Source organism: Macrobrachium nipponense, chromosome 48, assembly GCF_015104395.2.
Source record: "Macrobrachium nipponense isolate FS-2020 chromosome 48, ASM1510439v2, whole genome shotgun sequence".
NCBI lineage: Eukaryota > Metazoa > Arthropoda > Malacostraca > Decapoda > Palaemonidae > Macrobrachium > Macrobrachium nipponense.
In genome coordinates, this window is record NC_087223.1 from 18398832 (window position 1) to 18423820 (window position 24989).

General features: G+C 38.8%; 1 protein-coding gene across 1 annotated transcript in view; it reads left to right on the forward strand.

The window, feature by feature from the left end:
• LOC135205068 (serine incorporator 1-like) overlaps nucleotides 1–24989 on the forward strand; it is a 57430-nt gene that overhangs the window by 20742 nt on the left and 11699 nt on the right. The window contains exon 5 of the mRNA XM_064235344.1: nucleotides 24328–24468. Within this exon, the coding sequence (XP_064091414.1) occupies nucleotides 24328–24468 (141 nt within the window). The remainder of the gene's footprint in view (nucleotides 1–24327; nucleotides 24469–24989) is intronic.

Genomic DNA, 24989 nt, shown 5'->3' on the forward strand with positions numbered 1-24989 from the left:
TCGACAGTCTTTTAGCCTTTGATTCTACAGCCTTTTTAGCCTTTATTTCGACAGCCTTTAGCCTTTAATTCGACAACCATTCAGCTTTATTTCGACAGTCTTTTAGCCTTTATCCGACAGCCTTGTTTTAGCCTCAATTCTACAGCCTTTTAGCCTTTAATTCGGCAACCTTTTAGCCCTTATTCGACAGCCTTTTAACCTTTATTTCGACTGCATTTATCCTTTAATTCGACAGCCTTTCAGCTTTAATTCTACAGCCTTTTAGCCTTTGTTTCGACAACCTTTTAGTCTTTATTTCAACAGCCTTTTAGTCTTTATTTCGACAGTCTTTTGAGCCTTCAATTCGACAGCCATTTTAGCCTTTAATTTCTACACGCCTTTTAGCATTATTTCGATAGCCTTTAGTCTTCATTCGACAGCCTTTCAGTCTTTAATTCGACAACCTTTTAGCCTTTAATTCGACAAACTTTTAGTCCTTATTCGACAGCCTTTTAATCTTTATTTCGACTGCCTTTTAGCCTTTGATTTAATTCGACAGCCTTTTCGCCTTTATTTCGACAGCTTTTTAGCCTTTAATTCGACAGCCTTTTCCCATTTATTTCGACAGCCTTTTAGCCTTTAATTCGACAGCCTTTTTGCCTTTAATTCGACAGACCTTTTAGCCTTAAGTTCGACAACCTTTTAGTCTTTATTCGACAAGCCTTTAACCTTTATTTTCGACCTACTGCTTTTTAGCATTTAATTCGACAGCCTTTTAACCTTCATTTCGACACCCCTTTTAGCCTTTAATTCGACAGCCTTTTCGCCTTTTATTTCTACAGCTTTTGAAGCCTTTAATTCGACAACCTTTTAGTCTTTATTTCGACAGCCTTTTAGTCTTATTTCGACAGTCTTTTAGTCTTTATCCGACAGTCCTTTTAGCCTCTTATCTACAGCCTTTTAGCCTTTATTTCGACAGCCTTTTTAGCCTCTAATTCTACAGCCTATTAGTCCTTATTCGACAGCCTTTCAGTCCTTTAATTCGACAGCCTTTTGGCCATTAATTCGACAGCCTATTAGTCTTTATTCGACAGCCTTTAAACCTTTATTTCGACAGCCTTTTAGTCTTTATTCGACAGCCTTTTAACCTTTATTTCGACAGCCTTTTAGTTCTTTATTCGACAGCCTTTTAACCTTTATTTCGACAGCCTTTTAGTCTTTATTCGATAGCCTTTTAGGAACCCCTCCCCCCCCCCCCCTTTTTTATAAATCTAAAAGTGACTACCTGCGGTATCGATGCTACAGAGACGAAGCTCCAGGTGACTACGAAGGTAAGACGACCTTATTGTGGAAATAGTCCATGGCGGATGCTGCTGGCGTTTGATTCGACGTCGAATGGTGGCGTCCACATCTCTCAATCTCTCTCTCTCTTCGGCTCTCTCTCTCTCTCTCGTCTCTCTCTCTCTCTCTCGCTCTCTTTTCTTTTAGGCAGTGTTGGTCTGTACGTCTGTCTCTCCTCTTCACAACATACAAGAATTTCATGATAGAGTTCACATTTTAGAGTATTTTCTCTCTCTCTCTCTCTCTCTCTCTCTCTCTCTCTCTCTCTCTCTCTCTCGTCTCTCACTCACTCACTCTTTGGTGTGAGATTTAATTTTGTACATTCATAACTGTGCTTTTAATAGTGACTACTCTCTCCTCTCTATCTCTCATCTCTCTCTCTCTCTCTCTATCTCTCTTCTCTCTCTCTCAGTAATTCAAGTCAGTCCACAATTCCAGATTATTCACAATATTGTCATTTCCAAAATCCTGTTTTTTTTTCATGATTTTATCGATCAATTTTCACCAGTTCTTGTCATTCTTAACTCACTTCACCTCTTCGGGAAAGAAGGTATATTATCTCGGTTCGAATTCACTCTTATGAAGATAAATAAAAATTCTATTTCATTATGTTACAGATTCACCTTGATAGATTTCACACAGACAACAGTTCACTACTAGATTTGTTACCGAGCATCGTATGAATTTTGTGGACTTCTGTAGATTTCATAGAATTATTTCCGTGATACTTCGAATTCGTCAGAATCCAATTTGTAATTCTATAGATTTTTACATTTTTTTTCTGTAATGTTTTTGAATTTCGTCAAAATACACTTTGTAATTCCACAGATGTTATAGAATTTCTTCTGTAATACTTTTGAATGCGTCAAAGTTCACTAAGTAATACCTTAGATTTCATGGTACTTCCTGTATTCCTATGAATTAGCAAAAATTCACTTTGTAATTCTATAGATTTTATGGAATTTTTTCCTCTGTAATACTTTGAATTCGTCAAAATCCACATAGTAATACCATGATTTCATAGAATTTCCTGTATCTATGAATCGACAAAGTTAACTTTTATTTTTAGCTGTATACTAATTTCCATCACTATGAATATTACTTTTTTTATATTATAATAATTCATTTTTAATCATAAAATTATTTTTATTGAAGAAAATACAAATTTGTCGTTAAATTTACCTATCCCACAAAGTACATTTATTTCACTTTGGTTATTTTACAAAGAATATCAATTATTATCTATATAATGTCAGATATTTTTTCCTCCACTTATTAAAAGAAGGAAATATATTTTTTCCACTCGGAATATAATCAAAATAAACCTCCTTTTAGTAACACCAGATTCATCCACAACTCAGTAAGTTACCTTCGCGACGCAAAAAAACGAAACTCAATAAAGAAATAGACTGATAAATGTGAAAACAAACCGTCGTATATTTCACCATAAAAGATCACGTGCGAGAATTCCCGGGAGGACGAGCGCACGTCTTCACACGACGGCGTCTAGAGTCGGACTGACGTATAGTGAGTGGCTAGTGTGTTTATGTAATGATAGATAAGAGTCGATATGGGACATTTGGTTCATTCATTATTCGTCTCCGTTTTTTGTTTATGTTTGATGTGGCTCTCTCTCTCTCTCTCTCTCTCTCTCTCTCTCTCTCTCTCTCTCTCTCTTATTTCCACATTATTATTGATATCTCTGCCCCTGCCATCAGCTTCTGGCCAGAGAGATCAATGAGACCCCCCTCCCCCCGCCCCCACCTTTCCCGAATTCAAGGGAGGACTCATCAATCACGAAAGTCTGGCTGGACAATCTCCCCCTTCCCGGGCCGATTTGTGGAGGACAAAGATGGCGTCGTCAGTGTCATTATATACGTCATTACGTCGAGTTCTTTTCAGACATCAGTAGTTTTCGTGGTCGTCATCCTGGAGATCCAGTTTCTGGAGCTCTCTCTCTCTCTCTCTCTCTCTCTCTCTCTCTCTCTCACACACACACACACACACACACACATGAAATCCACTAAGTCTCAGCATTCAGGAACTCAACGAAACACTTTTACGTTTCATATCCGCCGTCAGTCTTCTCCAAAAAGTTCCACTCCTAAAAAGTTCCACGCTAATGACAGCCAGACCCGAAGCTCTAGCCTGGGATGAAGGTCCTTAAAACTTCAGGACCAGTGAAAGGAAAGTTTTGAAAGAAGTTTTGGCATCGATCTCTCCGGTCATCACAGAGCAAGTGCTGAAAGGAAAAAAAAAACAAAAAAAAAAACACGGAAGTAAATGTTCTTTCCGCCGCTTCATCTTTTTTGAGGAAGTTGGAGACGTTTTAGTTCTCGTGAGAGCTTCTGCCATAGTATTAATACAATATTACATGAGGACTTAACGTACAATGCCTAACATTAGCGCGGTATATGCTAACACTTTCATTAGCCGTTTCTCCAAAGCAAGATGCAGTCAAAAGTCGCACTGGGAATAGTTTTTTTTAAAAGCTAGACTCATTTAGCAGAGTCCCACCCGCGTCCATATCCCTATTTAGGCTGATGGCAGCTTCATTTCTCATAGTAGGAGTCCTCACTTACCCACAAACGTTGCAGTAGACCAAGAACACTGCCTTGTGGGACTCCAGACGCCATAGGTCTTGGTTGGCTTAAGTATCCCGTCCGTAGCAACTCGCTGCTGACGTACTATCTGTGAGGAGATCTTTAAATAACCTCCTAAAACAAAAATATCAAACCACTCCAAGATTCTGTCAGTTTATAAAAAAGAAGTAGCCTTGTGATTTACTTTACTGAATCAAGACCCTGCCATCTAAACCTAACGTTACAAAATTAGACCATGGGTGGAGGTCAAGGTTAAACAAAGAAAACTTAAAAAAAAATAAAATATTTTTCAGTTTATGATTTATGGGACCCTCAGCCCAACGATATTAATGGTTCTGAAGGTTCAGTAACGCCTGTCAAGCTATTTCTTCCCTGTTTGTGTCCACTGAAATTGGCAAGTTCCGTGGCTGTTTTATCCCTTCTACTACCGAGCTTAGAGCTTGCTCCTAGCTTTTTGTTTTTGTCTTGACTCATATAGTCATCATTTTAATTCCCAAATCGGTTGCTTCCACCTAATTTTTTTCTTGGCTTCAAACTGGTCTGGGCTAGAACAGGGCATCAGGATACTGCCCCCTTAACCCTCAGCACTTGAAAAAAAATATATTTAAATAAAGCTAGCCTTTTGTAGCTACCAAAACAACAAAAAACTCAACCTCAGAGTGATGGTCACTGATTTGCAAGAAGGACAGTAACGAGTCTCCAATCTAGCTGGGGTGACTAAGTTGTATACGTATACACACCAGTATAGACTGGGCCCCTTAATTCTCTCAGTATATCTTGTAAATCAAAGACATATTAAAATATACACTCTAGATTACCACTGGATCGCCTTCATCTCGAGACATCTGTGAAATCCTTCGGAATACGACCGTGAATTACAACCCCAACCCCAGAAATCATTTGCAACATCGACGACGTCCGTTCCGAGATACGCGAACTGATCACAAACGTATATACGATGTCCCCTCCATCGTGGAATCGCTGGAATCTCGACAATTATCGCAAAGATAAGAGAACCAATCAACTGACGTACGATACTCCCCCTCCCTAACCTAGATGGCCGATCGAAGAGCCATTGGAATCTGACTTCTGACAGCTGTCTCCAATAAGCGGGTCCTGACGGGTGGATAAATTGCCGAATTCACTCGGACAATTGACGTTTCAAAAGGGTCCGACTCTCCGCCTCTCCTCCGCTGGCGTCATGAGCGAAATGGGACGTCAGGTCGAATTGGGTCAGTCAGATGTGGAAGGAGATGAGTTTTGTGTTTCCCGAAGACGTGTTTCTGTTAGTATTATTGTGGCCAGTCAAAAGATAATAAGTTTTAGTTATTATCATTAACGGCCAGTTAAAAGTATCAGCTAAGTTTTGAGTTTTCTCGGTGGCATATCATCATTATTCAAAAGCACTCATAATAGCGGGAATCTTAAACTGGACGAACAAATCCACAGCTATGTATATGTGTACATGTATTTAAGAATAAATCACTACAGATAGCCATCCGTCCTGATTTTATTTGTGAATATATGTACATATACTCATAACTGGATTGGTTTCTCCTTCATCATTATTGTTATTTAGAGCGTCACTTATAAGAGAAATGTGTCAAGTCAGGCCAAATTAGGTCAGTCAAAAGTATAAGATACGTTTTTGTGTCTTGCAAATGACGTGTGACCATTATCATTACTTACAAGGCTAGAGAACTAAATCCTGTCTAATTATATACCAAAGACTACAATTTAATGACAATATCTTTATAAGACAGACAGTAGTAATGACCACTCGATCTCCGTAAAGTGACTATAAATTACGCACGTGTCATGAGCAGTTATATTCGATGGAGCCAGTCATTATAATCATAGTCAATTTTCATCATGTTTCACACATCGATAGATCATCTGTTTTATCGAGCGTGATAGTCTGAGTCGACAGAATATCCCTTTTTTGTGTGTGGGTGGGTGGGTGTCGCCCCGCCCCGCCCACTTCGGTGTCGGAGTATAATAAGCCCTTTGAATAGAATCGACTATAAGGAGCCGTTTCAAAGGCATATCCCACCCACTACTATACTATGTCAAGAACATCCTTTACAAATGGTGGCCTATCGATCGTCTGTCTGTCTGTCTGCCTGTTCAATCTCTCTTTGTGTATATCTTGTTTTAAGGACCATAGGCTTCCATCATATTTAATTCTCTTGACTACAGTCATACAATTTTACTTGTATTATTTTGATCTGTATCAGATATCAAAGATTTTTATTTTTATAAACTCGCTTATATTTTATACTAAGGTTTTATATATATGTTGCATTTATTCTGTTGATATATATATATATATATATATATATATATATATATATATATATATATATATATATATATGATAGTAAAAATGTTCTGTTACAACAGAATTCCATATTTTCAGAGACAGTCTGTCTCGCTTCAGTCCCATGAAATATAGTACTTATTACTTTCTATTGAATTTTGGCGTTTTTTTATGGCTCCTTTTGATTAGATTATATATATAAATTATTATATATATATATATATATATAGATATATATATATATATATATATATATGTGTGTGTGTGTGTGTGTGTGTGTGTGTGTGTGTGTGTGTGTGTGGGTGTGTGTGTGTGTGTGTGTCTGTGTGTGTGTATGAACGGAACAAATAATAAACATTGATAAACATAACAGCACAAGCAGACAAACATTTCAAAGAGACAACCCAACTCCTGTCATGTTATAAAGGAACAGTTTTAGTCAACTACAGAATTTTGTAATAGCCGATTTCGACCCTTCCACGATCTCCTAAGGCTCCGAAAGGAGGTATAGGTTGTGCCCATGTGGGTATAGATTGCTGTAATGCCCTGTCGAATAATTGAATAAGTCCTGTGGTTAGTGCCCGTGCCCGCATCGTATTCTCTTGCAAATCAACCATACTCAACCATACCTTGAGCCTGTCCAAATGAAGGGCACATAAAGAAAACCACAAGGTATTTGAAGTTTGTTAAATTTAAGAATAAAATCTGGAAATGGTAAATATTATTCTATGACAATTTGTTATTACTGCAAGTGAAAGTAAAAACGGATGGATATATACCTAAGGCAACTTTCACTATTCTCGTGCCTCTGATGTGAGCAGATATAACCATTGTATTGCTGGTTAGTTTAGTGCGTAAATTAACTGTAATATATGTAGCTACGTCATTTTTTAGCGTATTTTAAATAATGTTTATTCGTTGGATGTATGGGAAGAGTAGTATTTTCATTTTTTATTGGCCCTTTTTGTTCATTTTTTTTCAGTCTATAAACCTGCTAAAAGTTCATACGCTACAGAATATACTAAAAACACTTTGAAATATTTTTTACTTAATTTCCAACGTTCCTATTGTAAAGTAATAATTCATGAAGCACATCACAAGAAAAAGTGAATGTATATTATAAATCCCATCTAAATATATCGTTTCAATATCGGAAATTGCTATTTAAAAAAAATATCTGTCTCCTTTTTTGACAGAAGAGTTTGGGGCTGGATGTCAAAAAAAAAAAGGAACCTGGAAATACGAGTCGATCTATCGAGACGAAACCGATAGATTTAACAATGAATAAAAGTATAATTTCTTTATTAATTAGCTATTGAAGATAAAATTAAAAGATACTATGTTTACATATATAATTCAATATATATGTATACTTTTGACCTAATTATGGCAAAAAGGTCAAACCAATACACAACCCTGATCTACGGACAATAAACACAAAAAAGGTCGAAGGGGGAAATGGGTCGCAGTAGGAGTGTGTCGACGGCCGCCTCTCTCTCTTCTCCGATCGACATTTTTTTACTTCTATCGCTGGTTCCTCTTGGTGTTCCCGTCAAAAAGAAATATTCGACATGTCGACAATGTATGGCGACGAGGAATTCGTCGAAGAGAGGAACTGCTGCCGTCCACCAGGTGAGATATAAGAGATGAGGGTACCTCCAGCCCTTTCGACGAACTGTCAATTAATTTTGTTAATTTGTTATTCAATTCTTTAATTTATTTTAAATTTATGTCAACAGATCAGGCTTAGGATTAATAAATAAAATAGTTTCCTATTAGATTTATTGCTTAGGCTAAGCTAGACTCCTTTCATTAAGCTAATTTCTACGGCTCGGTCGACGAACTTGACCTAAGGTCAACTCAAGGATCATCAAACAATTTTTTTTTTTTCAATTTAATATATTCTAAAAATTTTAATCATAATTTTTTATCCCTTATATCAGTTTTCAGGACTAATTCTAGACGTAAGGACCACTTGACCTGACCTAGTCCACCACTTGACTGTTTAGGGGCAATTTCAGACGAATACGACCTAACCTGACCTAGCCTACCAATACCTAATCTTATCTAGGATGCCCTGGCTTTACCGGACCAGAGGGGCGAACTTCCTTACCCCTCCCCCCCCCCTCCCCCCCCAAATTTAGTCATGACCCCGCAGTTTGATATTTGATGTCTGGATTAGGTTAGGTTAGGCCTGCTAGGCTATTATGTGTAGGGTGCGAGGAAGTTTTGGCTAACTTGACGTAATGTAATCTGATTAGGTTAATGTAGCTTAGGATAGGAATGTGTATTATTCATTACCTTGTGGTTGGTTTGGTTTTACCGTCATCCAAATTTGTCTGGAATAGATTGTAAGACAGCTTGCTAAATACCAATTGTACACTTAACATTCATTCTACTGCCGGTGAACTACAGTGGCCCCCCTGTATTTGTGGTCTCCAGATTCGTGGACTACTGGATTTGCAGATTTCCCTCAGGACCATATTTATATACCAATTATTCACGGGAAATTCGCCTATTTGCAGTATTTTTCTTTGAGAAATATCTGCAAATTCTGGGTTTTTTATCAGTTTCATCATATAAATGCAATTGTGTGATTAAAAATTTTAAAAAACCAGGTATAAAATTTGTCTTAAGTTTTCACTAACAAAATAAGCTGTTTCAATTGTTTTTTATGGGAGTTCCAACATTTTTGGATTCTATTCACGTGGGGTGTGGTACACATCCCCGAATACAGTGAACCACCATATAATAATTATTAAAAGTTTTTGTTGTGATACGATGAATTTTAACAGGTACGGTTAATTCAGTATAATTCACGTTCATAATAAGGCACGTACTCCTGGTGTGAAGCTGGCGTCTTTAGGTTGGAAATGATTTAATATATACGTATAACCCAAGCATTGTAATGTAATAACCCAACCTCAACTTATGTAAAACTTGATCCAAAAATGTATAACTTCTCATTGGTGTTTCGTTCGTTACATCTTGGGGACAGGAATTGTAGATAGTACAACAAGCATTTATAAAGATTGAATATCAAATTCATCATTTTTGCCAATCTAATGAAGTACATAAACATTTTGATTATTTATACTATAGGAAAAATTTTAAGGGAATATTTTAATAGTGATCAGGGGTCCAGGGCACATATCACTATCAGTGAATTCACTTTAAAGAATTTTCATATATTTTTGTGGTTGATTTTTGGCTGCTGTTCTTTCAGTAAACTAGTTTCAGGTAAGTCAAGCAACTGAGGATTGTGTATGAAACATTTTTTGTTAAATTATTAGACTAAGTAAAGAAATTTTTACAAATTCAAGATGGTATTCATTATTTCTCAGTGGTCTGGTAGTGATCAGTTTTAAGAGTGTGGGAACCAAAGGTTACAGCCATGGGGCTTTTAGCTTGCATGTAGCCCTATCCTTTGCTTTTTTTTTCAAGGTTAAAAGCCCTTAGTATTACTATATTTTTGGGAGAAAAGGTATTTGTTAAAAGAAAGAATTGTCGAATTTACATTTATTGGGTTAGATGTAAAATGAAATCCTTTCTACATTGTGTACTTGGTCTGGAATCCCATCCGATTTAGCTCTTCGTCGTGTGTTTCTCACCACGATTTTCTTTGCTTTCCTTGGCTAGTCTTTGTCGTGCGTCTTCCTTATCTACAGCTTTCTAACTAACTTCCCTTCATTCCTCATGATGTCCAAAGATACATCAAATAAAAAATTTCAAAATTACTTCTTGCAACATGCATGTATTTGGCATTCATTGTTTCAAGGCGATATACCATCTTGAACATAATTGTTAAGCTCGTCTTGTCCTTTTCAGTTCGGATGCCTTTGTGTAACGTCGTCATGTTTCGCTGTTGCTGCCGATTTTGTCCGAGCGTGTCGGAGTCAACATCAACACGTCTGGTGTACATCTTCTTTTTTTTTTTAATGATGAGCGTCGCCGTGATGGCCCTCATGATATCCGTGCCAGTTAAAGAAGGCATTATGGAGTTGGTAAGGTTTTCCATGGATATTGAATGAAAAGACTCTGTAAGAAAAAACTGCAAGTATTTTAATTCCAATAAATTGAGGAAAGCTTTAGGCCCCCGTCCACACGGTCGAGCTTTGGTCGATGAACTTTGTCCGATGTGACGTCAGAAAGCGGAGGAAACAGCGAGAAAAGTCAGAACTTTGCCGCAGTTTCTCCGCCTTCTGACGTCACATCAAACAAAGTTCATCGACCAGCAAAGCTTGACCGTGTGGACGGGGCCGTTAAAGTGCATAGGCTATGATTCTTTATTAATTTTTTGCCCTTTTCTACTTCTTCACATATTACAAGGACGACTGTGATTTTCTTTGAGGGGGTAAAATTTCAATAGAGCATGATGAAGAACTTCTGTACAGGCAGTCCCCAGGTTACGACGGGGGTTCCATTCTTGAGACGCATCGTAGCCGAAATCGTCGTAAGCCAGACATCGTCAAAAATCCTAAGAAAACCTTACTTTTAATGCTTTGGGTGCATTGAAAACACTGTAAACTGCATTCTTATGGCATTTTTCATCAACAAAATGTAACCTCGGAATGTCATAAGCCAAGACCGTCGTACCCCGGTGGACTGCCTGTATTTAGAAAATGCTGAAAAAGGTGGTAAAAACTTCAATAATGTAAGATGGAGTACAGGATGCAAGTGAATGATGTTTTTGTCAATTTTGTGTTTGTGATATTTTAAATGACAGCTAATCCACAATTCAGCAAAGATAAAGTTACAGTAAACATTCATATAAGAAGACATTGTGTTGGAGTGTACAAAATAGTAGAGGAACACCAAATTAATACCAGAAGAATACTAATTACAATACTATAGTCATTATGTCTTTCACATTGTTATATATTTTCTGTAGAAGTGGGTTTTAAAGAACTCGGTGATCACTCCATTATACAGTTAAAGTAGATTTATGTTATTTAGCACTCAACAAATATTTCATAAGTATGTTCTATTGTATAACTTTCCTGAACTTATTGAGTAATGCAACATAGCCTTGAATTTGGAATTTCATTCTAATGTGCAAAGCTTTTAACACTTGGTATATCATGCGAACTTTTTAATACATTTATTAGGTAAGGACGACCAATCAACCTGAGGTTAATCAGGAAAAGGAATTGATAAAGTTGTTTTACATTTGAAATGTATGCTTTAGGAAATAAGTGATGTTAAGAAGAGATATTACAATACACTACAAGATTTATAATCATTTAACTGGTCATTTGATTTTGCTAATTTTGCTCACGTTTCCAGATGACAATGTAGTCTGCGAGTGGCTTGGGGCTGGAGATAAGTGTGAAGATGCTCTCGATACGTTGCGGTGTATAGATTAGGGTTTGCGTTTACCTGCTATCATTTCCTTCTCATGTTAGTTACTTGTGGTAAGTGTGAGCTGAGTGTGTTTTTAAAATAGTTATAAGATGACGAAGCTTGTGCTCATACCAGTTACGGTAGACCCCATAGGGGTAGTAATTGCCCTTATACGGTCACCTTTTGACAAAAAGCGCTCTGCCTAGCACCACAAAATCTATTAAACATGACTCACTGGTCTCGAAGCACTTTATATCATGTTAGGTCTTAGGCTGGTTATAGGTAGCCACATTAGCAAAATCCCTCTTCTTGCATTTAGCTTATTATACTTTATTGATTCCTTACCATTCAAAGCTGCTAATCATCATGCAAGCAGTGTTGAGTGTCCTGTATATATTCATTTACTATTCCTTGTTCCTATGTACAGTTCACACATTGCTTTTGTATTTGTTTACATTTCATGTTAAATTAATTCGAAGCCATTGTCAAGCTGTTCTGTGCTGACTGCAGAACATTTACTTGGAGTCCTATTAATCCCCTTGGATTTGATTAGCTTTGTTAACATTGATGAAAAGATGTAAAAGGGACAGCTTTTTGGCAGGGAAAGCCTTGGTTGCCTTTCAACCACAGCTTCATATGTTATAAGAAGCTGCTCATCCTTTGTTCTATTGTATTAACCTTGATGACAATGGTAAAAATAGTAGGTTTGTTTCAATAGAACATGGAAATAGTCCAGTGGGAGATTTGGATTGTAATCTTGAATATGTCAGAGTGATAAGTGCTTTTACATTTTTTATACACCCCGTCATTTGTTTCTTTTACCAGGAGTTTCAAGTAGTCGCGACTGCCGAGCGGGTTTGCACAACGGCATGTGGTTTTACAAGTTCTTACTCCTCTTGACGTTTTGTATTGGGGCTTTCTTTATCCCAGATCCTCAAGACTGGTTTATCACAGGTATGTTGATTTATGGTTTACTGCAGGTTTATGTTTACTTATACAGGCAGTCCCCGGGTTACGACGGGGGTTCCGTTCTTGAGACTCGTCGTAAGCCGGAACATCGTCAAAAATTAAAAATTAATAAGAAAACCTTACTATTAATGCTGGGTGCAGTGAAAACTATGTAAACTGCATTCTTATTGCATTTTACATTAAAAAAAACTTCAAATGTTGATTATTTTGCATTTTGGTGTCATATTTTATCTGCCAGATCAGTGTTGTAGGCGTCATAACCCTGGAAATAATTTCTGATGATATAATTGAAAAGCGACCTTAACCTTGGAACATCGTAAGCCGAGACCGTCGTAACCCGGGGACTGCCTGTAGTCTGTTACAAGTATGGTGATGAAGTTATACTAAATCAGTTATACAGTGTGGTTTCCCTGTCGTTCTAGTGGAAAATAATTCTTGTTTATATATTATACAGCATCAGTGTACTCAGTATACAAAAAGAAATTCTTGAAAGCCATTTGTAATTTATTTTTATGGCAAGATTCCAGTCTTCATGGCTTATCTTCCTTGTATCTTGAGTGCCTGTGAGTCATGAAGACATTGGTATCCTACTCATTGCTGTTTTACCTAGAAACATATCAGTTTGAATCGAGGTACAGGTCAAAAAAAAAAGTTTTTCCATTTTATATCCTGCTCTATACACTAGACCCCAGTGATTTTCTATATTAGTTTCCGTTTTTTATGTTTTAGTACCTATGTCATTAATTACATATATTATGTAAAAACAAGTCTGTTTCAATTTCCCATTATTTATCCTGGGAATGGCTTTTCTTACATTGGTCCTTGTGTCGAGTATGCAGATTGAAAGTATTGTACCTTAATCCAAGCTTTAGGAAGGTACATAATGTCCTGGGGAGTTGTGGACATGCTGTCTCAACCCTCCTGTACTAATACAGTAGCACTAGTGTTTTTGCCATTATGTTTACACTTGTAATAACTTCACGTGACCTGATCTTTTTTCATACATGTTTACGAGATCATAATTAGAGCAGAATACTACTTTCTGAGAAACACCCTTCATTTTAATAAGACTTGCGAATTTAAATCACGTTTAGATGGTTGGTTTATTCCCACATGACTGTTTAGCTTCTTCAACTTTCCCTTACTCCAATTATCACTTCTCACTTAGGAACAAATCCTTTGGACTAGATAGGGTGATTCAGGTTCTCATTAAACTAAGTTGCAATAGTAAATATTTGTTATCAAGGCTCTCGGAAAGCTCTCTGTACAGATTTTAATGTATGGTTGAGGATATTTATCATAATTTCATTGTGATTGTGTTTTTAGTTCAATAAATGGTACTAATAAAAATATACGTAGACAAGAATCAAAAGATCTGAGACAGTAATCATCTCTCTCCAGGAGAAGCAGGCAGGAGACATCTACTTCCAATACTTTGGAAGATTTCCGTCCCCTATTTAGGTATTGCCAGGTAAACTTGATAAACCCATTTGCTGGTGGGACTAAAATACACCTATCCTTTGACCACTAATTGTTGTCAAATATACATAGTTGAACCATAAAAGTACACCTGTGACAAGGACTACAGGTGTGTGAAGTGTTGACTTGAGTAAGAGGTTCCCTTACCATCGTTTTTACGGCTCAGTGAAGAGCGTTTACACAATAATCATTTCTCACGAATTTTTCTGGGTGTAAATATCACAAAGCAAATTTTTTTGCACCGTGAATACATTTTCTTTTGTGATCTTGTAATGGAGAATGAATTATTTTCTTTCTTAATATTACTTTTTTATAATAGTACCATGATTATTTTAGCACCTTATAAATGGATGTTTAATTCTTTCCCTTCACTTCTATCTTGTTTTCGTATCCTTAAGTTTCTCTGTAAATATAAATCATAAAATGAAGGTTTAAATGCATTGATGGGTATATTGACTTATAGAGTCTTAAAGAGTTTAGCAGACATTTTAGTACTTATTTTGGCTCATTTCTTTACCATTTTATGTACTACAGTGTTTTCAGTTGCATGAAATTTTCAATGTTCTTTTTTCTTTGCTAAACTTTTCAAGTGATCTGTTCACAAATGCAGTAAAACCAGGGTCTGTTTGCTATGTAGGAGGGGACAACTGCCTTGGCTGTACCCAGTTTTTGGTACTTCAGGTTCATTTATTTATAGACTCTATTCCTTTTTCCTCCAGCTATGCTGGTGTCTCCCTTTACTTCTCATCCATTTCATTTGGTCTTCATAAACCTGTAACTTCACTTTGCTGTAAATGTCACCTCGCAGTTAAGACCCTTTTGGATCTGAGAATTTACTCGTTCTCATTTAAAGAACTTTATAATAGGGCTAATGATGTTTGTGCAAAAAGTGTATCAGTGTTAAATTTGCCCAGATGTTGCCAGTTTCGTAAATTCTTATTAGAAGTTTCTTGCTCTTGTTTAGCCTTAAAAATACTTTTCATGATTGTAGTATGTAATTTAATTGCACTAGATATATTTTGTAAGAATTCTTATCATTTTAGTTGGTCCTTGGCTGTCTGTCTAGTTACAAATTGAAATTCATGCATGAAGAGGTGATATCTTTTTTCATGATGGTTTGTGCTTTTAGATTACAAAAAAAATTAATACGTACTATAGAAATGAATTATTTTGGTCAAGTTAGTCAAGGAAGGATGTGGGGAAACCCTACTTTCCTCCCCCCAAATTAAAATGGTTTCTTAACCTATAGAAATATGTGAAGCTATTGTCATATGTGGTGTTCATGGACTGGAAACTGCTAAGAAATTAAAATATGAGAAATATGGAACTGTGACAAGAAAGGATGATTGTCATAAGTCAGGAGAGTAGTTGATGTTAAACAGCCATAGGGAGACCAATAAGAAGACCTAGATCACACAAGAATCCAGGCAGAAAGTGAACAATACACAAGACAGTATAAAGAACTCATTTCATGGTGGATCCTATAAAGCAAAAATTGAACATAAACTTTCATGTTGATGATTAAGGCCACTTGGTTTCCCCATTGTTAGGTAACTGAGAATTATTATTTTATCATGCCAATTAAGTTACAGTGTAAGGAATCCTGTACTACGTTACCAAGAATTATTTTTCCTTTGGCTTACATGTACTGTGAATTTTTTAAGAGAGAGGATTGAGTGACCACTATCGTTGTTAGGTTTTTCACTTTCAGTTGTACGCTGTATTCCAGTTAATTTCTTCTTGGTCCCAGAAAATTATCCGTTAATCTTTGAATCAGTCTCCAGAATTTTGATAAATTCTGTGGAATTCAGTTTCATTGTGTAGAAGAGGATCTTTCTAGTTGATATCAAAGATGCTGTGTGATTTCAGCCCCCTGCTGCATTGTATTTTGTTTTTTCCATTCTACTAGTTCCATTTGGTCTTTACCCACTTAGTTATCCAACTTCACCTTTCATATAAAAGCATGTGTAATTATAGCCGTAGTCGTATGAGGGTAGTGCTATCAGTGTACCTCAAATGGTGCACTGTTGGTATTACTTAAGGGTCTTTGCTGAAACCTCTTTTTGTTCCTTGTACTGTACCTCCGTTCATATTCTTACTTTCATCTGACTTTCCACCCTCTCTAACAGTTGTTACTTGGTGCAACTGCAAAAGGTTTATCTCCTCTTTACACCTTTCAGACCTTCTTACTGTTGGTTTCTCTTTCTGCGCTGAATTACCTCATAGGTCCCAGTGCTTGGCCTTTGTTTAAAATTCTATATTCCAGTCCGAGTGCCATTACAGTGTTCCCCCCGTATTCGCAGGGGATGCGTACCAGACACCCTCCCCCCCTCCCCCGTGAATAGCCAGAATCCGTGGATAGTTGAAACCCCTATAAAAATGCTTAGTTTGTATCACAAAAAGTGCATTTGTTCATGAAACTTACCCACAGATATATATATATAGCTGTATTTCTCCGAAGTCCGACAGAAATTTCAAAACTCCCGCCCGGCACACGCAGTGGTCGGCCAGGTGGTTAGTACCCATTCCGCCGCCGCTGGGAGGCGGAGTCAGGAACCATTCCCATTTTTCTATCCAGATTTTTTCTGTCGCTCGTAATGAAAACACCTGTTTTCATTACCTCCGACCAGGATTTTGATTCTCCATTGCCGCTTTAGTATCCTAATTATCTTTTGAATGATTGACTTGGATGTGTGGCTAGGCATACGCTATCGTAATTTAATTAACCTTTGTTTAACTTGTCTGAATCTAGTTCGGCTAGTTTTCAGACTGTGTTGTCTGCACAAGTAAGGTGAGGCTACCGAAAGTGTTGGTAAATCCTCATTTGGTATGCACGGGGGTTTGACAATGTTTTTTTCTTATTGAAAAATATGTAATGACGTGTGAGTTTGACTGATTCCGAAGGGAAGACAGATGATTCGTATGTACGCAAATTAGAGCGGGATTGAATCACGGGGTCTTCCTCAAGAAACTGCATTTGTAAACAGAAGTCAGGGTAATGAACCTACTAACCTTTCTGTAGACTTTGTTTTGCCTAACCCTGTAGTTTGGCCTACAAGCCATTAGGCTATGTCTACGAAAGAATGCCCTTTTCTGTATTGTGGATTCCATTCGTCATTTGGAATCTAGTGTTCGCCCTCACCTCAGTGTGTGAAGTGTAGTGCCCCCAGTGTTGTGGAGGGGGCGTCAGATCGGCCCTATAATGCCTCTAGGCTGGACCTCTGTCGAAAACTTCCAAGCCCAGGAAGACGGACATGCGAAAGCCGCAGGAGGCGGTTACGGGGAACCCCCACCGATCTGGCGTCCCTTCGGCAGAACCTGTAGACGATCACCAGGCTGCCAAAAAATAGTGAACGAGAGAACGGATCATGAAAGATTGCTTCTCGTCCTTCGAGGCGTCCCCCCCGCACAGGGGTTGGAGCTCTGGGAAGGACTCGCGCCCTCTAAAAAGAAGCTTTTAGAGAAGAGGACGCTTCACGTCCTCTCTCTCGTCGAGAGGGAGCGTCAGATCGGCCTTATATGCCTCTAGGCCTGGACCGCTGGTCCAGGACTCCCAGGACCAAGGGAGGAGGGCTAATGTCGAAAGCCGAAGGAAGGTTTTACCGGGGTCTCCACCATTGATCTGGCGTACGCCCTTTAGCAGAACCTGTACGAGTCCACAGGCTGCAAAAGAGTGTGTTCGTGCGCGTTCCCATCCGTAGGGAGGTTTTCGTCTTAGAGGCGTCCTCCCGAACAGTAGTGGAGCCATGAGAGACAGCCTCGCATCCTCTGAAGAGAAACAAAGACGTTAGATGCGCACAGGCGGCCATCGTCAGTAGTTTCTTGGAGGAGCACGCAGAGCCTCTTTGCGCTCCTTCTGCTTTTCAGGCTTCACCTTTATTAGCGTCCTCCCCGAACAGTAGTTGAGCATGAGAAGACGCTCACGTCCTCTGAAAAGAACAAAGACGTTAGATGTCGCACAGACGGCCATCGTCAGTAGTTTCTTAGAGGAGCACGCAGAGCCTCTTTGGCCTCCTTCTGCTTTACGGTCTTCGCCTTTGTAGTCGTCCTCCTACGAACGGTAGTTGGAGCAATGAGAAGACGCTCATGTCCTCTGAAAAGAACAAAGACGTTATAGTCGCACAGGTGGCCTTCGTCAGTAGTTTCTTTAGGGAGTTACGCAGAGCCTCTTTGCGCTCCTTCTGCTTTACGGGCTTCGCCTTTATACATGGACTACTCTCTCCGCGCAAAAAAGATCAAAGACGCAAGATGTCGCACGGGAGGCCTGTGTCTTTGATCTCAAGGGAAGAGGACGCTTACGTCCTTTCTCTTTTGCTGCTTTGCGGTCGTCACCTGAGAGTTTTTGCTGCATGGACGCCTCAAAAAGAACCAGGACGTCATCAGACGATGACGTCTTTGAACCCCCCCTGTCGCTCCAAGAATAGAGCTGTGAAGAGACAGGTGAGAAGGAATAGGGCTTTCTCTTGCTCCTCTCCTTCTCATAGTATCAGCTTTTCACCTGAAAAGGAACATTCTAGAAAAGAGGGTCATACCGTTTGATGCATCATCGACTTGCTTCGTTGCCGACTGGGAGACAGCAGAACCGCGTCCTAGAAGAAAAGATGATATACAGTATTGCCATTAAAAGATATAAGCGGTCTCCCACAACTGCGGATCGCTCTTCTCTTTCACCGGTTTGCTACGCCTTCTAGATTAGTGCGTCTCACCTGCTGTTATGTAAAAAACATGAGAAACTTCCTCCTTAAGATTCTTATATCGAGAGGAAGAAAGCTCTCCCTACTATTCAATGGGTTCCCCTTCCTCTATTGATAGGGTCTCTCTTTATCCGTAAATTGACGTTTATTTTTGTTTGCAAACCAAGGTGTGTTGCAAGCTGAGATACTCGACGCTCCTAGTTCGACCCTGAGGGAGCGTGGTGTTTTCAAGCGTGACGTTTCTATAGATGCTAAGGCTGGACGCTTATTTTTAGACACCAAGCGTGACGCTCGGGCTGGACGCCGAGCGTGGTGCTCAGCTGGATGTCAAGCGTGACGCTCGGCTGGACGCTGAGCGTGACGCTCGGATGGACGTTGAGCGTGACGCTCGAATGGAAGTTTTGTGGACATTCATCAGGATCACAACGTGATATTTGTCTGCAAGCTCGTCGACAATCTGACTTTCGTAGAGATCCCATCGAGAGTGCAAGAATTATTACCTCTATATCGGGAATTTTTAGTGACTAATATTCAGAAAGCACCTATTACGTCACAACAGCAATCTTCATCAAGGATTGAATCTAAAGGACTTATATCACCGTCTTCGGGAGTCCCCTCTGCCGCTCATATGAAGAAGGACGACTTAGTAGGATGTCGGAAGAATCTGACGAGGACCACCTTTCTAACGTCAGCTTCGTCTGATTATCATTTGGTATTGGTTCTTTTGCTTCGAGCTTCAGTTGGAGACAAATTCCAACCTGTGGCTCCTCGCTATCCTCCTTCTCAGTTTTCGTTATCGAAAACCGACAAGATTCCTGGTTTGTTCATAAAAAAAACTTGCCCGGCGGATGTATGTATAGCTGTGTTTCTCTGAAATACAGTTATATATATATTTATCTGCCGGGTAAGTATGAACAAACTTTATTGTATCATAACAATATCATAATTGTTAAAATAAAGAAGTTCTCTTTCAACGAAAATAGCTTTTAAAAGAGGTTCAAGATTGGATGGAGTCGAGAAAAGCGCAAAGAAAGACTTCTTTTGCCCAGCCTCTGTCAGACTATGCGGCAAGGCAGGCAGGTTGGGTGGGTACCACAAATAAACATATCGGTGTAAGAATTCTCGCATCGGAATAAGGTGACTTTTCCCAGTCTAGTCGACACTCCGAGGAGGTCCTCTCCTTTCGTCAACAAAAGGTTGCGCGAACTCATGATGAAATGGACTACCATCGGAAGAGCTCTCATTCATTAGTCAGTTCCTTCTCTTCCCACGAAATAAAATGAATGTTTAGGTACAATAACATAAGAAGTTTGAACTGTCATTTTCAGTCCTCGTTTTCACTTGAGAAGATTCCTTGAATAATTTTAATTCGTTTGTTTGGAAGAACGAAAACAGTGTATTTTCACTTCTCTCTCTTCCTTGCAGAAGAAAGAATGTAATAGAGAATTAGCTGTCCAAGTGATTACAATACTTATGTATTTTATCTTGCGTTATATTACTACTGTATGGATCAAGTCATATACGCACATCGTAATTACTGATACGGATAGTAACCGAAAGGACTCATATTTCTAAGTGTACTTAATCGGTCCTTCCTGCAAATTTCCAGGAGTTTCCGGTGTAAGGACAACGCTAAAATGTATTGTTACAACAACACCAACTCAGCTTCTGCATCTAGCGTATTCGGTTTCGCTTAAATATGCCTGCTTGAGAATTCTCTTCTAATCGATAATAGTAACAGACCTATTCCTTCGTAGAATGAGTAGCTGGTAACTCAGGCAGAGTAGTGCGAGACGGACCATTGATAGCTGCTGGCGTTGTAGATGACGCAGTATTTAATCGGTAACTCCTGAACCTTCCAGGACTCGATTTAGCAACTTTGTTATTCCGTAGTGGTTATGAAACACAAAATCAGCTTCTGTATTTAGCGGATTCTGTCTCGCTTAAATATGCCAACTTGAGAGTTTCGTGCTGTTCAAATAATGAAAAATCTATTCCTTCGTAATATGGAGTAGCTGGCAACTCAGGCATAATACTGCAGAAGAAGGTGAACGTAAGCTGCTGTAACTGACGGTACACCAACTCAGTATCAGCCTAGCTTGCTGTTATGCGCGGTTCGTTTCAGTCTCTCGTCTCCCGCGGGATTGATTGACGAACCGTATCTCTGCCCTACAATCACGGACTTTGCCTAGGATTGAGGGAGATTCTAACATGCATTGAATAAACATTGCCTTCGTTTGCGAAACAATTTTTAACAGAGATATCTATTAGAACTTTTTGGTGCTGTTTACTGCACTGTAACAGAATTCTGTAAACGAGTTTACCGCAGCATAGCATTATAATAATGCTCTCCTAATTATGAAGAGCGCAGCCTTCTTAGGGAAGGAAAGCAGCTTAAGAGAGGTAATGGATGAATCTGCTGGGGACCATTTCTCGCTGAAGAAGCTTCTTTTCTCTGAAAGGACTGCAATTCAGACCTCTACAGTTTTGTACTTCCGGAAAACTGAAGTAACATCAAAGATCGAGTAATGATTCTGAACATCTCTCAGTAGTTCAATGATCACCTCAGGTGATAGCAAGATGGTGCCAGGCATCTGACAGAGGTTCAGAGGTCCTGCCACATAATCTAAAAGAATTGGAAGCAATTTGGCTGACTCTCCAGTTCCTCGAAGAATGAGTTTTGGCCGAGTGGTTCAGATCAACTCTGACATTTCCACAGCTCTCTCACATCTCAAGAAGAGAGAGCCATTGATGGGCCACGGGCACGGAATGTATCGATCCTCCAGAGGTTAGCTGCACGATTGAAGGAAGTCCGTGCAAAGCTTCTCTATCGACGGCAGCAACTACTGACGTCTGAGTATGCTTTCCTTAGAAGTATGTCAAAAGTCGTGGGCTACTCTAATAGCCTCACTTCGAGAGGTATCTCTAAACCGTTCGGCTCTGAGTCTGACTGCATTCAGACTGTCAAGAAAGTGACCAGATAAGAGGTTTTTCAAGACTAATGGCTAGTGTCATTACCAAGATAAAGGCAGTTCTGCCTATCTTGCAGTGTACCAATCGGAATAGGCCGTTTCTGGAGATAGGCAGAAGAATGGTTTTTCCTCCACCTCGACCTTTGTGAATTACATTACCATCTTCCCTTTCCGTTGGAAGAATGGGATGTACTAGCAGTCTCAACTATTGTAGAATACGGAAGTAGGTTGTTGGCGGCCTTTACGCTCAGATATTTGGATCTGTCAAACAACAAAGCCCTTTACGATCTATGAGGTCTGTGGAAATCTCGAAATTGTAGAATATTTCCTGTGTAACTTTTGCATGTGACCAAATTCTAACACTCTAGATAAGACAAAGAGGGTTAGTGAGGTGTTTATACATCATCAGAGGTTTTGGCTTTAGAGGACATAATGCGGTGTGTTCTCTAAGCCTTTTGTTTTTACAAAGAATGAAAACCTGTTTAATCCTTGGCCCAGAAGCTTGGAAATCAAGGGGTGCTATGGATGATTAGGCAAGAAACAGAGAGAGTCCTGTGACCTGTCAGGGCCCTCAAGTTTTATCTAGTTAAAACTAAAGAAAGTGGAGGTCCTTCGGACAATCTGCGGTGTTTCGTAAAAAGACCAGACTTGCCCAGGTCGAAGAACACCCTGACGTTATGTTGATGAGTTCTTTTTAAAGAAGCTCATTCGTCATGTTTGGACAAAGATTTGAAATCTTTTAACTGAATGTTTCACGAGGTGAGGGCGCGGCCTCGGAAGCATTTCAACAGAGCATGGCAATCAGTATCATCCTGCGTGCCACGTTTTAGCGAAGCAACTTTGTGTTCATTTCACAACGACCTGCGGGATGTGAAGACGATCATTTAAGATTTGCTGCTCGCTGGGGCCATACGTGTCTACAGACACAATCTTGGGGGCAAGAAGTATCACTCATCCTATCCTATAGAAAATAGGTTAGGAAGAGTTGTTAATTATGTTTTATTGGGTCGACCGCCAGTGGCGTCTTCTCAATCCTTAAGCCTTAGTTAGATATCCTTAACTTGGCTAGGTTGGTCAGGTGGTGATATATATTACTTCTTAGCCCTCATGGTATGGTCAATATGGTCTAGTCACATTGTGGTCACGCTCCCGTTGACAGATCATCTAGAACTCGCCAGCTACATAGGTCACTACCTTGCTGGAGACTCTAGTAAAGCAGTAGCAGACTTGGGTGACAATAATCACGAAAGTCAGCTATGCTAACAGGTAAGGAACCAAGATGTCAATCATCTGCACGCAATGTGTTTCCTAAAATCCTTTTCTGTCCCTCCCACCTCCAAAGGTGGGATTCAGCTATATATAAATCTGCTGGGTAAGTTTCATGAACAAAAATGATATTGTTAAGATACAATAAAGTTTGTTCATACTTACCTGGCAGATATATATAATCAAGTACCCACCCACCTCCCCTCAGGAGACAGTGGAATAGAAAATCTGGATAGAAAATGGGAATGGTTCCTGACTCCCGCCTCCCAGCGGCGGGAATGGGTACTAAAACCACCTGGGCCGACCCACTGCGTGTGCCGGGAGTTTTGAATTTCTGTCGGACTTCGTTAGAAATACAGCTATATATATATCTGCCAGGTAAGTATGAACAAACTTTATTGTATTATAACAATATCATTTTTATGATGAAATTGATAAAAAATAAACAAGAATTTGTGGATATTTTTCATAGAAAAAATACAGCGAATTCGCGAATTTCATTTGAATAATGGGTAGGTATGGTCCATAGAGAAATCCACAAAGCTAAGAAAGCGAATACTGGGGGTCCACTGTCTACTTCTACCACTTTTTCTCTGTTACATCAACAACTGTCTTGGAAATTTAGACTATGAATGTTTGTTAAATATAAGTGATAGGTTTATATGGAAAAATCAGTTTTGTTCTTTAAAAAAAAATCATGATTTCTGACAAAGTCACATGACGTAACTAATTTGGGAAACTTGAAATTTTTGCAGTCCCAAACATAAAGGGTTGAACGTAAGTTGTTATTTTTCGAAGAAAGGTCAGTGTAGTAAAAATTCTTCTGATACTTAGCCTTTTCCATTAGATATCCTGTATGTGAGAGGACTTGCATGTACTGTGCATAAAGAGTTGCAACTGTAGACGAAGGAAATTTAAAATTTACTCTTTATTATTTTTGCGAAGAGCCTTTATAATTAAAATCCACTTTGATTGCCGTGGTAGAGGTAGTATAGAATAATCCTCATGATTTACTGTTATCCAGTAAACAGCTCCTTATTTGAGTGATAGATTTTTCATAAATAGCAAGCATTCTATTCATTGTAGATTGGAAGATTGAAGAAACCTGGTAGTTTAGTTGTAGATCAGTCGTTTCAGGGTTAATATCCTGCTTCTTAAAATTGTCAAGGGCCTTTTCCATTGATATACATATTGTAACACATTGCTGCTTATATTGCAAGATGCAGTGGTTTTTAGAAGTCCGTACTGGTTAATACATGAGATATCTTTTGTAACAGTGAGATTAGTGGAAATTAGTTTTATTTTCCCAGTTTTATTACATTTATTTGGATTCTAATTCCTTATTATGTTTCCAAACCCAGTCTGGATGTATACAGCGATGGCTGGAGCAGCTCTCTTCATAGTGATACAGTTATTACTTCTTGTGTTTCTGTACCATTCGTGGACCGACAAAATCGCTGCCAGGGTGGATAATGGTGGATCACGGTGCTTTTGGTATGGCTGTAAGTGTCAAGTTATTTTGTATTTATTTATTTACTTAACTCTTCATATAAACTGCTTTCGTAGGCAACTCTCTCTACCGCATATTTTTCACCCATTCCTTGTGTTTTTTATCACCTGTCTCTGAATTGTCTTCAGCTTTGTATTGTTGCAATTTTAATCCTTCATTGTGGTGCAGATCCTTGAAGCCAGTGTAACAGACTTCAGGAATAGAATAACACACACTTCAGGGTCACTGTTCATGCTGTGTGTTCAAAAAGAGCTTTAGCTACAATCTCACTTTGGTGATCAGGTAAACACTATATTATCGGGTGTATATTCTGATGTGGGCAGTCTTAGTAGTAAGTGTTTATTTTAGTGTATTGTAGTGTTCTTGGTGTACTAATTGTTGTTTATTCAATGCTACTTTTAGCATATTATCTGACAAGGAAATTAATTTTAGAATTTTTTGCTTATCCCTTTTTTTAAAAGGGACACATGCAGTACGTACATGCTTTAAAAATGTGTCAAGTTGGTTAATAAC